An 18,347-nucleotide genomic window follows, 5' to 3' on the forward strand; every position below is an offset into this window, starting at 1 on the left:
ATGAACGGAGACACCAGGACGAGCTCCACTTCGCTTCAAAGGTCGATGAACGGAGCCACTAGGACAAGCTCCACTTCGCTTCAAATGCCAATGAACGGAGCACAAGGACGACCCCCACTTCGCTTCAAACGCCGATGAACGGAGACACTAGGATGAGCTCCACTTCGCTTCAAACACCCATGAACAAAGCCACCACGACGAGCTTTCAAGGACTTCGGTCACAATTTTCGGTCGGTTGTGAGTGGATTTTGAGCAGCACGGTGGCTTGTGACTGGATTTTTAGCAGGACAAATCACTGAGAGGATGAAGGCAGCAGGACACTTTCAAGTTTCTTCAGTCAAAAATAAAAACAAAGGGTTTCAATCATTTTCGAATCTCATAAGCAACCAAGGGCAAGAGCGTCATTTGCAGATTCTAAAAATTGCACACAAGTCCCTTTGGGACTTCAAAGATATTATGAGATTTCAGGGGACCTTTTTGCTGTATATTTGGTTCTGTGGGACCTTAATGTCATTTCCCTTTTTTTTTCCTTGTTCTCTAGCACCATTCTCTCATTTTCCAGTAGGGTTTTCACTTTTGCAAATCATTTTGATTAAATTATTGGATTGTTGGTTTGAGCACAGGGTTAACTTTGTGGTAATCCTTGTCCTAGACAAGAGGTAACTATTTTTCACTTATTATTCATGTTCGTAGGTTGTTTGTGATTGATTTTTAATTATACGGGTTTATGAAATATTATTGAATTATGATATGAGCTATAAAATTATGTTGTTATTGAAATTGTCTTGTGAGACTTTCTTTACAAAATATATGTGTTTAAGATTATGATGATATCATGTGTTATGTAATTGAGAATTGAAAATTCAAATTGATTTTTGACATGTTGATGATTTATTATTAAATATAATATTTTTGAGTATTGATATGTGAGGGGTGGCAGATGTTGATGATGGGAACTATATCAAAGAGAATATAAGGGGGTGAACTATGTACATTTGAGGATATAAGGTGGTAGGGACATCAGGTGTACACTAATTGGTCCTTTGGTCCAATTACTCATTATAGGGCATTGACACCCCACTAGTAGACTAGAGGGGAAACACATAGTTCGGTCTGATGCTATATGGATTTTGGCCAGTCCATATCACTTGATTGGTAAGCTTGTTTAATTACCCGTCACATGGATGGGGTTTTAGCCCATGGGTTCAGTTAAAGGATATAAGGTTGGTAGATATAAGGGAGGTAAGAGGATTATTGATTGTACTTTGCATATGCTTTGACAATATAAAATTTGTTAGAATACTATGAATTTGTAATTGTCTCACTTGACACGTCATGATCACTTACTTGTATGTTTGATAAGTAGGATCGTTGGTTACTAAGGTTTTTGTCTCACCCCGTTGATTTAACACTTTGCCAGGTGATAGGTCCTATTCAGGTCAGTTAGGGAAGGCTCCAGAAGCTTGACCTACTACTGCAAAATTGTAGTGCTTCTACTCTTTTGATTGTGTTGGATAGATGTATATTGCCATGATAGGATCCATTCCACATACTTTGATATGTTTGAGATTGATTACTTTGACAGTGTATTTTTTATAACTGTTGTTGGATTGCATGTTGGTAGAAGGCCGGAGGCCTCTAGATACTTGCATGTGGTTCTTTTGATATGAGTTGTGGATCCACGGCAATCTTAGACATCAGATGACTTTTGATTTTAGAAAGTTATGAAAGGTATTATTCAGCAAAGTCATGTTATGGGCTTATGGTTGAAAATGACACTCTAGGTAACGTTGCAGGGAGTAGCGGATTTAGAATACAGTCACCAATCAAAATAAAAGATTGGAGGCCCAAGTACAAGGATGCTATTGCGACGCTTTCGAAGGAGTTAACTAGAGCCTTGGTTGAAGCCCTGGGCTCATCCATTCCATCTGATGAAGACACTGGCTACAAAGAAGCCATAGAAAATAATTTTGACGACATCTCTGCTCCAGAAAATTCTGAAATGGAGCACTAAGCCTGCCTATTGCCAATGAATAGCTCCTATTTTGTTTGGAACTGCCAAGGGCCAGCATCTAGCAAGTTTTATAGGGTCCTGAAATCATTACTGTAAGGATACAAACTAGATGTAGTGGTTTTGGTGGAACCGAGGATATCTGGCGCAAAGGCTGACCGAGTCATGCAAAAAATTGGATATCAAAATTCCCACAGAGTTGAAGCTGTAGGATACTCTGGGGAATTTGGCTACTCTGGCGTGATCATCTGTCAATACAGATTGTTGCTAACCACAAACAACTCATTCATACGTCTATAAGTAAGACCAGTGAGACAACTTCCATTGCTTTCACAACAATTTATGGTAGCCCCAATGCTTCATAGTGGGAACACCTTTGGCAAGACCTTTTAAGCCTTCAAGTAGGTGACAACAAACCATAGCTTGCTGCGGGAGATTTCAACACTACACTAGAAGTGGGAGATAGAAAAGGTGGTAGTTGCAGGTATTACGCAGGTTGCTGGAAGTTCCAAAAGTTTGTTCAAGAAGCTGGGCTAGTTGATTTAGGCTTCTCTAGGCCACGGTTCACCTGGCAAAGAGGAGGTTTGATGGTACGGCTGGACAGGGCCTCGAGCAACAAGTAGTGGATCTCCGCACAACCCAACATGACGATCATGCATCTTCCAAGACTACAAAGCGACCATCAGCCGCTTTTAATCATGCACGTGAAGCCAAATGCAAGTGACACGAAACCTTTCTGATTTGTTGCTTCCTGGCTGCTTCATCTTGAGTTTAGTGAGTTAGTTAAAGGTGCTTGGAACCTAAAAAAGAGTCTTACTAAAAACATCAAAGTTTTCACAACGGCAGCACAAAACTGGAACTCCACTGCCTTTGGTCATATCAGTTGCAACAAAAGGAAACTAAGAAGCAAAATCATGGGTGTACAGAGAATACTAGAACAGTGCCTTTTCTCGCAATTCCATCATGAGTTAGAACAATCGCTCCTTACCGAATACGAAGATCTATGCTTGAGGGAAGAAATACTCTGGTTGCAAAAAAGTCAGAGCCAATAGATCACTGATGGTGACCGAAACACCAAATTCTACCATACCAAGGCTCTAATCAGACAACAAAGAAATCAATTTCACTTCTAAAGATGACAATGATCAATGGGAATCTGACCAAACAAAGCTCAATACAATGGCGACTCATTTCTTCCAACGTCTTTTCTCGCTAGAGACCAACCACACCCAACAACTGAGCTATAGGTATACAAACCTGTTCCCCCAAACTTCTAATGTGTTGCTAAGCTCAATTGCTTGTGCTGTTACCAGAGAAGAAGTTAGAAAAGGTCTATTTGAAATGAGCCCTTTGAAAGCACCAGGAGTTGACGGGTTCCATGCCCTGTTTTTTCAATCTCAATGGGGAATTATCGGTGACTCTTTGCACAGTGAGGTAAGAAGTATTTTTGAAGGGAAAGATATTGCTACCTGGTTAAACAAGACTTTAATTGCCCTTTATCCCTAAAGTGGATCACCCACAAACACTAAAAGAGTTCAGACCGATCAGTTTGTGCACTACAGTCTATAAACTAGTCACCAAAGTGGCAGCAAACCGCCTCACGAATCTGATGCCCATTCTCGCATTACCACTAAAAGCCAGCTTCATTAAAGGAAGAAATATAATAGACAATATTATAATAGCCCAAGAAGCTATTCACTCAATGCAGCACAAGACAGGGAAAGTAGGTTGGATGGCAATTAAGGTAGATCTTGAAAAGGCTTTCGATAGACTCCGATGGGATTTCATTGAAGACATTTTGAGAGAGGCAAAACTTCCAAATCCCTTCATCTCTCTTATTATAAGATGCATAACCTCAATAAGCATATAGGTGATTTGGAAGGGCAAGCCGAGTGAAGCGTTCTACCCGCAATATAGGATTAGACAAGGGGACCCTTTGTCACCAAACATCTTTGTGTTGTGTATGGAAAGGCTTTCGCAGGCAATTACCAAAGAAGTGGAGAATAATGCATGGCACCCCATTCGCATGGGAAAGAAAGGACCTCTGCTATCTCATCTTTTCTTCGCAGACGACCTGATTCTCTTCAGCTCAACAAAGAAGTCGCAGGTTGACCTAATAAGGAGATTGCTAAATGAATTCTGTGAGGCTTCAGGGCATAAATTAAGCACATCTAAAACATGAATCTTCTTCTCTAAAAATGTGAATGCCCAGGCAGCAAATGCCATTTGTGAGCAGCTTGGCTACCAGAAAACGAGACACCTTGGGCACTACCTTGGTGTACCCCTATTGCATGAGCGTGTAACAAAAGACACCTACAAGTACATTAAGGAGAAAATGCAATAGAAGCTCTCTGGATGGAAGGCCCACTCTTTGTCACTAGCTGGTCGAATCACTCTAGCTCAATCAGTCCTTTCCACGGTGCCACTATATGCAAACTGCCAGAATCCCAACATCAACTAATGCCAAGCTGCAAAGTATTATTAGGAATTTTATATGGGGATCTAATGACGATCACAAAGGAATCTCCTTAGTTCGATGGAAAAATGCCTGCCAACCTAAAGAAAATGGAGGATGCAATATAAAAGACCTAAGCCATCACAACTCAGCCTTCTTGATCAAGGTTGTGGTAGCTATAATGACAAAACTAGAATCATTATGGGTTAAAGTACTCCATGCAAAATATGATTGGCAACCAAAATCAAATCAACTATCCAAAGTCAAAATAACCTCCCACCTATGGAAGAGCTTGTCTCTGGTTTGGGAGAATGCTGCCTTAGGCATTAGATGGACTATCGGGAATGGATGCCAAACACGATTCTGGATAGATAATTGGGTAGGTAATCATGGCCTGCTAAGGCACCTCTCCTTTGAGCCCCTGGAAGAACATGAATTACAAAGACCAATCGCCCAGTTTATAACCTCATATGGCCAATGGGACTGAAATAAGTTTGCAAGCAAGCTCCCCCAAGAAACTGTAGACCAGATCACTGCCACACCAATACCTTTAAGCACGGATCCATAAGCAAGGTGCTATTGGCAACTGGAGAGAAATGGTGAGGTCTCTGTTAAATCAACATACAACCTACTTATTCAGAATGACTTGAACGAGGAAAACAGCAAGTGGATGTTAGCGTGGTGTTGGCCTGGACCGAATAGAGTCAAGACTTTTCTCTGGCTAGCTATAGGAGAAAAGCTATTAACAAACAACGAGCGAACAAAAAGACATATGACGAGTAGTGCCTTCTATGGGATCTGTAGCTCGAGCACAGAAGACGTGGATCATGTCCTACTGCGCTGTAAGTTAGCAACTGAGTGCTGGAAGCTCATCACGCCTTCCTCACACTTGATGCCCTTCAACTTACTCTGCTTGTCAGACTAGTTCTAGGAAAATCTCAGTTGTAAGAACGCCAACCCTCGATGGTGTGTGCTGTTTGGGATCCTATGTTGAAAGCTATGGCATGCACGCAATACTTTCATTTTCAACAAGGAGAGGACCTTTTGTTACCAGCTAGTCAACGAGGCTATCTCTTTCACGAATCACATTATTAGAGCTAAGAACTTTTGTAGCCATTTGAGCTAACTTTCTAGCCTAGATGTTCTAGAGTTTTCAGTCTTTAGTCTTTTTTTTCAATGATGTAACCATCTTGTACATATCTTTATTGCTTAATGAATTCCTTTTCTACTAAAAAGAAAATGACACTCTAGGTTATAATGCCCAAAACCCTATTCATTGTGAATCTCGATTTGCACGAAGTTGAGTGAGAAAAGCTCTTTTAACCATGATAGACATATTTATGGATTGGTTTAACCCTTTTCTGTCATGGTTAATCTCATGTGATTTAGGATGTTTATATAACCATGATAGTATGTTTAAATATTTTACAAAGTTTCTTTCCTATCATAGTTAACTTTTCAATACTGATTAATTTAAAAGCATAGTAGTTTCGTTGTTACAACAATGCATAATTAGGAAATAACAAATTTAAGATTGAGATTAGTGAGATGTTTTTCCTGCTACTTTTTAATTATACTAGTTATATTATTTATAATTTATAAAAAGTATGTTTAATATGTGCATCTATATAACTCATTGCATATGGCCCAAACATATGTGAAACAGGTGTGAAAGAAGGGAATAGAATTCTCTTTTCATCCCAAACCTTCTCCCCATTTTTTTAGCTCCTTTACTCAACACACATATCCAACATGATTACTGCCCAATTCAAAGAACTTAGAGTCTGTTTGGTATGAGAAAAAGTGAGAAGAAAGAAGGGGAGAAAAATTTTAATAAGCTCAGTTTAAAAAATTAAAAAAAAAAGGAGTTAAAAGCTTTTAATTAATTTTTATTACTCTTTTGTATTATTTTTTTATTGAAATTTCAAAACCCCTTTTTTTTAATGTTTTTAAATAGATGTCATTAAAATTTTTCTACCCCTCTCCTCTCCTCCATTTTCTTCATGCCAACCAGTACCTTAATGTCAGGCTGATATTTGCATCCCAACTCCGGTTTGTCATTCCACAATTAGGCTTTATTGTTCGATACGGAATATTGTCATTTTTTAATTGATTTATTTGAGTGGTCATGAAGGCGCATTTCTCCATTGTCATTTTTCATAAACTTTTAGGCCAAAGTCACTTGGCAAAATATTTTAGACACAAATGTTTGATTTTCATTTTTATTGTAATATTTTTCTTTTAGAAACAAGTATCTTCTTATTCTTATTCAAAACAATAAAATTCAAAGAAACTCTTAAGTATTAAATATAAACAAATATCCTAATAAAAATTTAAATTTTAATTCGTCACAGAAATCAATTCTTTCTGCTTAACCCATATTTTTAGTAATGATTTTATCCGCAAGGCCTTTTAGTCCACTGGCTAAGATATTTCTTTTCTTTTTTTTCCAAATAAATTCTTAATAAGTATGATAAATGTACACGTCCTTCATGAGTGAAGGATGATCGAAAGAACAGAGACAATAGGTATAGCCCCAGGTCCCCAACTAGATCTACAAAATTTCTTTCATCTGTCCTTTTAGAAGTGTAGATGAAAATTAGACCGGTTATTAAATTAGTTGAGACAATAATTTAAAATTTAGTGTGTTAAGCCCAAAGTCATTAATAAAATAATATAATTAATTAGAAATTTTAATATTTGAATATAAATAATTAAAATTTTCAAATTAAATTTAAAACATGCTCATATGTATGTTAAGGGACCGTTGAGGGGGTAGAAGGGTCATGTCCTGTTGAGGGGGTGCGAACCAACTCCCAAAAAAATACGTCTACCGAGGTGTTTTATTAATAGTTTGCATTGTGTCCTTCCTATGAACGAGTATATAAGCAGGACTTCAGAAACAACAGATTGATACTCTTTCCTTTGCCTTTGGGGCTGTTTGTACATATTCATCTTTATTAATATTTTACCATTCAAAAAAAAAAGTTTGCATTGTCATTTGTGCAATCTGGAATTATACGTATTTTTATTTTATTTTATTTGACGGGGAGAGTTTTCTTTTTCATCTTTTTTTAAATTTTCAGACAAATATTTTTTTAATTTTATTTATAAATCACTTTCAACATGTTTCACATAAATTAAAAAAAACCTAAATTTTATTAACTGTTATTTAAAATTTAACAATTTTTTAATTTTTTTCTGTTTAATATATATTATATATCATGTAAATAAAGTCAATACAATAATAAATAAAGAATAAAATTATACATTTATATAAAAAAATTTCTTTCAATACCATATAAATATGACCAAAAAATATTTTTTTTACCTATAAATAGGATTAGAAAAATAAGAAATGTACTACTCCGGTTCTTAATATAAGACCCATTTAACTAATTTAATTAGATTAAAGAAGTTAGGTAAGTTAGCTAATTATAAGAAAAGTGACACATTTTTTCTAAAACACTATAATCATCTTTCTTAATACCACATCTCCCTTTTCTACTTGATTATAGTTAAGGGAGTATCCATAGGGGTAATTTAAAAAAAATTGATAAACAGGATAAATGAGTCTTATGTTTAGGATTAAAATAAACTCAAAAATTGAGTCATGTATTAAGAACCGGAGAAGTAGTACATTTTTTATGAAAATATATCTGTCGCTCATCTCTCTCTTCTTTGTTCCATAGATTCTCCTTAACATACTTTTTATCATGATTCTATGAAGGATATTGATTGGCTAAGAGCTATGTAATATGAGATAGAGGCCCTAAAAAATATTAAGACTTGGGACATTGTTCCTCTCCCTAAGGGTAAGAAACCCATAGGATGTAAGTGGGTTTATAAAATTAAATATAAATCAGATAGAACAATAGATAAATAAAAAGAAAGACTTGTTGCTAAAGATTACAACCAAAAGGAAGGAATCAATTATCATGAAACATTCTTTCCCATTCTTAAAATGATAACAGTAAGGATTGTGCTCAAATTAGCAGCTGTAAATAATTGGAATATGTTTCAAATTGATGTACATAATGCCTTTTTGTAGGGTAATTTAGAAAAGGAGGTTTACACCACCATGCTCTAAGACTTTGAGAGCAAAGGGGAAACTATGGTATTTAAGCTAAAACAAAAAAAAAATCATTATATCAGCTCAAACAAGCGTCAAGACAATAGAATCACAAGCTTACACAATTTTTAAAAGATAGTGGGTTTGTGCAAAGTAAGTATGATTATTCTTTGTTCATAAAGAGATTTGGACATGATTTTGTATTAATATTGGTTTATGTTGATAACCTTCTTATCACTGGAAGCAATGATCAGATAATAATAGAAGTAAAGGAATATCTCCACAACAAGTTTAAATCAAAGATTTAGGAGAAATAAAATATTTCTTGGGCATTAAAATTGCAAGATCCCAAAAGGGAATAGTTCTTTCACACAAAAATTGTGTTCTAGATTTGATGGCTGAAATAGGTTTAAGTGGTTGTTACCCACTTAGTGTCCTAATGGGTCATAATGGTAAGCTATGAGGAAGACAAAAACAAAAAAGCATATATGTACCTAGACCTGGTAAAATATAGAAGATTGGTAGGTAGACTAATTTATCTTATTGTTACATGTCCTGATATCATTTTTTTCTATGCAAGCTTTGATCTAACACATGCAGCAACCCACCAAAACACACATGGCAGCTCCATTGGGAGTTGTTAAGTACCTGAAAAATGATCCAGGCTTTGGAATACTGCTTAGCTCAAAGGAAGACTTGGCATCAAGCTACTTTTGTGACTCGAACTGGGGAGCTTGTGGAAGAACACGTAGATCAGTTATTGGATATTCATTGAAGCTTGGAGATTCACTTATAATGTGGAAAACTAAGGAACAAAATATAGTTTCAAGATCATCAACAAAGGCTGAATACAGAGCCTTATGAGTAATGTTATCTAAAGTAATTTGGGTCAAAAGATTGCTAATAAAGTTGAGAATTCATCAAAGACAACTAGTGAAAGTCTACTATGATAGTAAGGCAGCCATACACATAGCCAACAATCTAGTGTTTCATAAGAGAGCCAAACATATTGAGATAGACTACCATTTTGTAAGGGAAAAGCTATAAGACGAACTAATTTCCTTAGAGCATGTTTGGTCAATAGAGCAAGGTACTGACATTTTAAGTAAGCCTATAGGAAAAGATCATCAATTAAAAATACTCAGCAGGTTAGGAACTATAAATGTTTACGGTCCCAACTTGAGGAGGAGTGTTAGAGTTAGTGTATTAAAGTTAGGCCTTGGCTATTGGGCTTATAGGTCTTTGGGCCCAGTTTTGTTGTAAATATTTTTGCCAAGCTTGTACTTAAATAGATCCTCTCATGTATTGCTTTTTTTTTTTTTTAGACATAATTATCTTTTTATTAGAAGCAATTTTGTTTAAGGTACTGTTTGACATTAAATATTGACACCTTTTTTAATAAGGATTTGAACCTGAATTCACTGTGCTATGAGGATTTGATGTATTGTTTTGCAGTGAAATAAAGAAATTTTGGTTCTCGCCACTTCTTGGACCCTTTTTTACAAGTTGCGAGGCGAAAACAGCAATAGAAAGCCTTGAAGTGGTCAAAGGCCTTGGCTAAGAATAATAGAGCAGTCTTGCAAATTGCAAAAATGAAGAATAAAGCGATTCTCGCGCTATTGAACCATAGAGGTCCGGTCCTGAAGACAGCAGTATAAATTGATGAGCAAATTAGAAATGGTTCCAGCAACAATTCAAATGCTTGGGATGGGCCTAAGGAAGCAGCGTTAGCAAGAGAAGAATCAACAGGATAAAGATCGAGAGAGCAGGAAAGACCAGAAAAAAATATTAGGGAGGAGAACAAACAGAAGATTGCAAAGTATGATACTATTATTATAATATTATTTTTTAAGAAAATTTTTTATTTTTTAAAAATTTATTTAGCACTAGACCAAACCTAGTCTTGTGTACAAAGCAGGGCACTAGATTGATGCTAATAATAAACTCAACTTTATTCGATTTTTGTATTGTCGGAGACTCACCACCTCATGGAAAAAAAACCTTCGATTAAAATCTAAATGCATATATAACTATTTCTATTTAATAGATAATGTAATAATAAATATAGTGTGTGCGCAATGTTATAGCCAACCAGTGACCAAAATGTTCTTAGGCTTGTTTGATACAAAAGGTTGGGGATTGAGTCAATTTTTTTTTCTGCTAAATAGATATATCTTTTTATTGAAGGCAATTCTCTTTGAGTCACTGTCAGATACTAAATCTGAATTGAGATTGATAATAACCTGGGCTTAGAGAGTAGGGATTGGACAAGCCCACCTCCCACCCGGACTCGGTATTTTTTTTAAAGCTTTGGGATTGATAATGCAGAGAAAAACATATACCCCTGTTTATTTTTAAGTTTTGGACAAGACTACCCTCCAAATTTTGACTTTGACTCATTGTCAACCGCCGCCGTCTGTGTCTCCCGCTCTCACTCCTCGACCGCATCCGCCGTCGAAGCCGAAGCGAAATCACAGCCACAAATTCGCCGTCGCCGTGGTCACTCCCTCAGGGTCATCCGTCGTCCAAGTCGAAGCAGAACCACAGGTCCACAGCCACAAACTCCATCTCTCTTGGCCACCCCAGTCTGCTCTCTCCGGCCTCCTCACTCCTCAGTTCGCACTCGAGCCTTGAGTCATCGACCACCCGGTCACCACAGTCTCAGCCTCTTGCCTTCATTCCTATCTTGCTTCTTCAACCTAACATGCGGGACCGTAATATTTCTTTTCATTTGGTTCGGTTTTTGTATTCCATTCGATTTAGTTTCGGTTTTTAAATTGAAGCTTTTCGTTACCACTCAACAGCCGCTTCACCATCCTCCTGTAAGGTGCCATTTTTGTCTCCAAGAACCTCTTATACAAATCTCTTTGCTTCCTTCACTGTAAATAGAGCCGTTAGTATGCGGGCGTACAGCCCGCAAATAACAGGCATCATTTTGACACAATTCTTTTTAGCAAGTACTTGCCAACTTATAGCCCGTCATGAGCTAGCCCGACACTTTTTTTTTTTTTTACAATTTTTATTTATTTTAATAAAAAAAAAAGTTTTATCATTTTATTTAATTTATATATAACTTTATATTTTATTAGAGATTTTGATTTTAAATTTGATTTCTCTTTTTTAATTGTTTTACCATTTTTATACTAATAAAATTATTATTAACAATGAATTATATATTTATATTTTAACTTTTGATATTAATTTAATTATATAATTACATGAAAATATAAGAACAAGAAGAATTAGGCCTATAAAAATTTATAATTTAATTTGAAAAGTTATATATATATATATGAAAAACAAATTTTAAAAAGATGGAGGCTTTCGCCCCAACCCCCCAAACCACCCCTTGGCGGTGTAGGCTAGCAAAATATGAGCCCAAGAAGCTGTCTTTTTAAGACCAACCCACATGGTCTTAAACCCGTAGTGAGCTGGCCCATAACCGGTAGGCCAACCCATTTCATCACCTCTAAAGTCAGATTTTTAACACTGATCTGTAATTACCCAAATCTCCCACTCCACCAATCCATACTAGGAGTGTTCACGGGACTGGGACTGGGACGGGGTTATCCCTGTCCCAGTCCCGTCCCGATAACTGGGACAGGACGGCTCTTTTGTCTGGTGTCCCATCCCGTCCCAACATAATTGGGACGCGACAGGGATGTCCCATCTCTTTTTTTTAATTTCAAAACTAACAATACAAGAAATGTAAAAACTTATAATAAAAACTATGTAAGAGAAATATATAACAATGACAAAGAAAAATATTTTTTGTAATTATAAGAGACAAAAAATAAACAAACCTAAAATATACACTACAGAATATTATGTAACCCATACAAAAACAACTTATAAATAAATAGAAAATAACAATTGATAAATATCATTACCAAAATACTATCACAGTGATAAATAAAATAAATATATAACAACTAAAAACAAAAACAATATATTGGGACGGGACACATCCATCCCACGTCCCGTCCCGAAATAATTTTGTCCCGCCCCGCTTTCGTCCTGTCTCAAAAGTTTTATGGACAGGATTGTCCCGTTCTAAAATGACTATGACCGGGACGGGACACACTTGAACACCCCTAATCCATACCACATGGCCCCTTCAGTGCCTTCTCCTCCCCAGAGCTTCAAGCTCTCCATCAGGGACGACCGAATGGATGGCAAAGATTGCGTGAAGGAGAGCAAGTGTGCTCTCTTTGTGGTAGTTCTCTGCCCGTCTCGTATGTTTTATTCTAATTCTGATAATTCCGGAGCATTTGCAAGTGTTGCTAGCGCTGACAAAGATGAGGAATCGGAGGTTGAATCTGGAAATAAGGATGATGATAGTGATCGACATTGTGATGTTGGCAGAAATCATAAAGCTAAATCCGGTGTTGACCCAGATGAAGTTGATAAGGTATGCAGGCTAAATCACCAGCATATTGGTTCTTTTGCTGGGCAGGTCAAAGGCCAGGTTTTGCCCATAATTCCATGACTATGCTTGAGGAAGACTAGATAGTTTGAAACCATCATGGCTATGCTTGAGGAAATGGGGGAGAAAGGCCTTTTAACAATGGAAACTTTCATTGCTATCAAAGCCTTTGCTACTGCAAAGGAGAGGAAAAAAAGCTGTTGGGATCTTTGATCTGATGAAAAGGTACCAAATTAAAGTGGGTGTTGAAATAAAGGTACTCTTGGAAGGGCAAAACTTGGTAAAGAAGCCCAGGCCATATTTGAAAAATTGAAAGATTTACACTCAATTTCCAGACATATACGGTGTTTCTTAGTCCCTGTTTATTATCACGATTAAAATCACTTGCAAACACGTTTCACGTAAGCTGAGGCAAAACTCCTCTAACATATTTAACTCGTATTCCGTAAATCACGATTAAAAAGCTACTTATAAGCTATGCCAAACAGCCATGGTTGGTGCAGGGTTAAAGGCTTGATGGAGGCAGGGAAGGTACGGAATGAGATGATTGATAGGGGATTTAAGCCAGATGCTGTTGCACATAATGTTACACTTGGGGGTCAAGAAGAAGTCTGATGCAATCAAATTATTTGAAGTCATCAAAGATAAAGGTCCATTTCCCAATGTTCGGAGTTACACAATTGTAATACGAGATCTGTGCAAACAAAAAATGATGCGAGAAGCAATTGAGTATTTTCATCAAATGATCGATTGAGGGCGTCAATCAGATGTTGCCATCTGCGCGTGTTTGATCACTGGGCTTGGAAACCAGGAGAAAATGGATGTGGTATACAATCTACTACAGGAAATGAGGGAGAAGGGTTGGGCACCAGATGGGAGGACCTACAATGCATTAATAAAGTTGAAGACAAGTCAACATATGTCCAATGATGCGATTAGAATATACCAGAAGATGATTCAAACAGGTATTGAACCAACAATTCACACTTCCAAGTTACAACATGATAGTGAAGTACTTTTACGTGACGAAAAATTATGAAATGGGTTATGCACCTTGGGATGAGATGCGTCAGAATGGTTTCTGTCCTGATGACAATTCATACACATTATTAATTGGAGGGCTTATTAGACAAGGAAGGTCAGAAGAGGCATGCAAATTCTCAGAGGAAATGATAGAGAAGAGAATGGAGGCATCAGAGCTTGATCATAACAAGTTTACTGCTGATTTCTCTAGAGCAGGGAAGCCTGAGATACTTGAGGAGTTAGCTCAAAGGATGAAATTTTCTGGTAAACTTGAAGTTTCCAATGTCTTTGCCAGATGGACAGAGATGATGAAGAAAAGGGTCAAGAGAAGAGAGCCATCATTCACATTTCCCTGCCTTGTATATTCGACCTCAGGATAAGTTGTGTATGCTCGGTATGTACCCTATGGTTATGCATTACTTGGGGCCTTGTGCTGCGGCTTCATAGTTGGTGTCATGTTTAAATGTGCTTGTGTGTGCGCGTGACGTTTTTGCAGCATACAGATATTTTTTAAATGACCCTTTGGGGACTTCGATAACGGTACAAAGATTAGGAATGATTTTCTCAATCCAAAACTGTTATTTACATTCTCTCATGTGGGCTGATCTTCTCAATCTTAAACTGTTACATTCATGTTATAGGCACCATCCCAATCCCAGCCACCAACCATTGTCAACAAACGTCGTTGGCCAGTGTCCCCCACATTGGTCAACAGCTGCTGCCTGGAGGTGGCCAACAACAGTGATTGTCGGTGGTGATTGGCGAAAGACTTTTTTTTCAGAATGATTGTTTAAATAATTTGTTTGACTGAAAAACTGGTTTCAAATTAATATGGCCAAATTATCGAACAGATTTTTCTCGTTTTAGCTTGAAAAACAACGTTTGAAAATTTATATATAAAAGTGTTTTTAAAAATTAAAAATGGGTGGCAAAATCAGGCACGCCCTAATATTGAATTCTTCCAACTTAGACCAAATGTATTTTGTATGCCATACTATATTTGGATCGACGTTAATTCATTAAGTTTTTGTTTTATGTATGTATTAATCCATTGTGCAATGCTTTGTTTACTGATTTGAATGCACTTTCAATAGAACCCAGAATAATTAGCCCAAAAATAGGGGAAACAAGACGAAACAATATAACCCAGAATGGGAACATAGTCAATTGAGGCGTCTAAGCGAAACACAGAACAAATTACTCAAAATCTACAAAACCATGCCATACTTTAAATTTGAAAATGCCTTCTGACCAAAAAGTGCATAACATTGAGACAACTACAGAGAATACAGAGAAACCAATCTAACTTGTACAATACACAAAAGAATTATATAGCTGTGTCCTGTGTGAGTCAATAGAATAGTTAGTGGTGTTAACAATAAAAGGGGCAAAAACCAGATAATATGGAAGAAGAAAAAAAACTGTTTTGAAACTTGACATTAAACCAAAATAAACTATGTTTGGAGTATAGATCTCATCTTACAATTACAAGAGACTTGTTTGTTAACAGAGAGTTTGTCTCATGATCTTACTGCCGCATAACCTGACACTGAAACTGATTTCCTTTTTCTCCGATATATGATTGATCCACTGATGAGCAGCAACAAAATCACAATCCCCTGTCCAGTGTTTCACAAAATTCACGTCAATACTTATTCTCATCTGTAGTTTAACAGTTAAAACGCAGAGTACCAGATATATAATTCATAATTACATATCCTCCTCAACATCTATTTGGGCCAAAAACAAAATGAAAATAGGTAGAAAAAGGAGAGGCCCATAGCCTTCAAATTGGGACAAGTCTTCTTATACCTTCCAATCATACATAAGTTTTCTCTGATAGAATTTAAAAATTTCAGCAGAAGAATGAAAGTTTGAGTGCTTGCTTTCATGACACACTGCAATACTAGAATGTTCATTATGACAGTGATGCTTACAGAATATACAGTAATTGATTAAAACAACAAATCAGAGACTTGCAGGCAATGATGTCAGCATAAGGTAGTGGTTGTCAATTAACATCAATCATCAACATCAGTAGTTAGCAGTTTGATGAGCACAGAAAACTTCCCAGACTGATAAGGATGACGAGCAACATGACAAATCTTTTAAAATACTACTACGTCTGATCCATAATATAAAAACTTGTTTGACTTTTATTTTCGTCATAAATATAAAACCCTAATCTGTTTTGTCTCTCATATTTATTCATTTCCTAAGCTCATCCTTATAATAATAGTAGTTCTAACCAATACACTTGATTAGCAAGGATACTTTAGGAAAAACAACACCTATTTATTACAAATAACTAATTTAACTAGTTTCATTAATCTATTCAAATTAGTCAACTAGCTCTTATATTAATGATCGGGAGTTGTATTACTTAACGGATTATGTAAGGACCAGCGAGTGAAGAATTAAAGACAACAAGCTGCACACATCTCAAGCTGTGTATCCATACATAGATATGAGCATGCCAAATTAAGTTGCTCTCAAGTTTCAACCAAATTGTAAATTAATCTTCTTCGACATGGACATTCCTCTAACACTTGTGGAGTGTGGAGGATAAAACTTGATGCCCAATAATACAATCGCAAAGGTTCGCTGACAGCGAAACACGCAGGAACCATAGCTAATAATAACTGATGTGTCACTGTGGTCTGTGGCCTAGTTCTAGTGCTAGCAGAGTAAAAGCAATTTAAAGCAGAAGGTAAACAGTAGATGGGTGAACAAGGACTCACTCTGTTTTATAGTGTTATCACTTATCATCCCACTTCAAGAGGCATCAGATGGATGCCTCTTGAAATGGAACTCGGACTAAATATGAAGGTACAGCACAAGAAATGTTCTTACTCTTGGAGGATCCAATATCTTAGGGTCCATTTGGGATAACGATGAAAAATACTTATAAACACGTTTTATATAAGTCGAGACAAAATTCTTTTCACATACTTATCTCATACTCTATAAATCATAATTAAAAAGCTACTTATAAACTATTCTAAACAGTCCATTAGACATGCCAATGGCTCTTAATCGATGAGTAACACTTGGTTTTGCTTCTTCAAACATTATACTCCGGAAACACTGCTCTTAAAAATGTTGATGACTTTGAGCAATTTCAGCAGCCCTACTCGAGACTATGTTTATTACTCATAGTACATACTGTCATTGACGTCACAATCACATGCATGGTTCTGCCAGTGGACAATCTTGAAATTGAAAGGGGGGGAAGATCTCAGCAGAAGATCGTCTTTTAGTTGATGATATGGTTAGTTCAACAACAGATAACACCCAACTTGATATATGAACTAAGATAGTCAAGCCAAGCCAACAAAAAACTGCAAATGGAAGTTATGTGTACAAATGTAAATTACCTCAAAACCAAGGACTGACAGCTTGTCTTCAGTAGTTGAAGGTATACAGCTTCTGTAAGTTATGTAAGCCTGCAACCCGTTACCTGAAGTAGATGAACCATCCAGAGTAGACTGAGCATTTTGAGAATCTGTTTTCTTTGAACTCTTCACAGAATCTTCACTTTCTATACATTTCAATGGAATTCGGTAGCCAGTTTCACTGCAGCGATATTTCTCATCACCCTTTAAACCCAAAGAAACACATTAGAATAACATAGAGATCAAATTAACAACGAGGCAAAAGGCACTTCATAGGGATCACGCAGAGAATAAAAAGATCAATCTCCAATTTCAGAAGAACAGAAAAGCTACCTTCTCCGAATAGAGGCAGGGAACGCAGGGTCCAGAAGGAGAGCATTCAAATGTGACGTTGCTCCCTGGGGGCTTTTCCTTGAAACTCATTAGAACTCTGCGCCCGAACCCATTTTCAGATCCCTCGCTTCTCCAATCTCTGCCCAATCCAAGCAGAACAAGACGAAAAAGGTCCAAGTTCAATTATCACAATTCACACAGATCATACAAATCAGAACGAAATTGATACAAAAAGAGTAGAGCTCACATTTGCTGCCCTAAAGCGGGAAGTAGAGTTTCCGAGAACACGGCGATGATTAGGAATAAAAAGATAGGACAAAACAACTGGGAATTTGCAAAATTCATTGCCCTTACTTTGCGGCTCCTTCTTCTTCTTCGCTCCCTCTTCAAACAAGTTCTGCTCGGAAGAGCATGGATATCAAACGGCCCCAGTTCTTGCCTTTTTGGGCTTCCAAGAACGCTATATTATTCTCTTTTTTTTCTGAGAAAACCATTATTCAGGTAACTATAATTTTTTTTAATTTTTAATTTGTTATATTTATGAACTTTTCTCATATTAAATCATTTAATTTTATTTTATTGGCGCATTTACCCTCCCTTTGAATGAAAAGAAAAGTTGAGAGGAAAGAAAA

The 18,347-nt window shown here is 36.7% G+C and overlaps 1 protein-coding gene and 1 pseudogene across 1 annotated transcript; one reads left to right on the forward strand and one right to left on the reverse strand.

The window, feature by feature from the left end:
* Window positions 1-12,646: 12,646 nt before the first annotated feature.
* On the forward strand, window positions 12,647-14,745 carry LOC114757068 (pentatricopeptide repeat-containing protein At3g62470, mitochondrial-like; annotated as a pseudogene).
* A 451-nt stretch (window positions 14,746-15,196) lies between these two features.
* LOC114757124 (uncharacterized) lies at window positions 15,197-18,121 on the reverse strand. The gene is made up of 4 exons (XM_028946117.1): window positions 17,963-18,121; window positions 17,716-17,854; window positions 17,365-17,586; window positions 15,197-15,606 (listed from the first exon to the last, which is right to left on the reverse strand). Exons 1-4 carry the CDS (start codon window positions 18,058-18,060, stop codon window positions 15,508-15,510), a joined length of 558 nt encoding a protein of 185 aa, XP_028801950.1. The 5' UTR covers window positions 18,061-18,121; the 3' UTR covers window positions 15,197-15,507.
* Between the last annotated feature and the right edge of the window lie 226 nt (window positions 18,122-18,347).

Source organism: Neltuma alba, unplaced genomic scaffold, assembly GCF_004799145.2.
Source record: "Neltuma alba isolate B1F8T4 unplaced genomic scaffold, ASM479914v2 tig00010560_pilon, whole genome shotgun sequence".
Lineage (NCBI taxonomy): Eukaryota > Viridiplantae > Streptophyta > Magnoliopsida > Fabales > Fabaceae > Neltuma > Neltuma alba.

What these genes read in the sequence shown, in the direction of transcription:
- LOC114757124 (XM_028946117.1), bottom strand. Translation starts at nt 18,060, where the DNA reads ATGAATTTTGCAAATTCCCAGTTGTTTTGTCCTATCTTTTTATTCCTA. An exon ending in CCCGCTTTAGGGCAGCAAAT is followed by an intron (nt 17,855 to 17,962) that starts GTGAGCTCTACT and finishes TGGATTGGGCAG; the next exon opens with AGATTGGAGAAGCGAGGGAT. An exon ending in TGTCAGTCCTTGGTTTTGAG is followed by an intron (nt 15,607 to 17,364) that starts GTAATTTACATT and finishes AACACTGGACAG; the next exon opens with GGGATTGTGATTTTGTTGCT.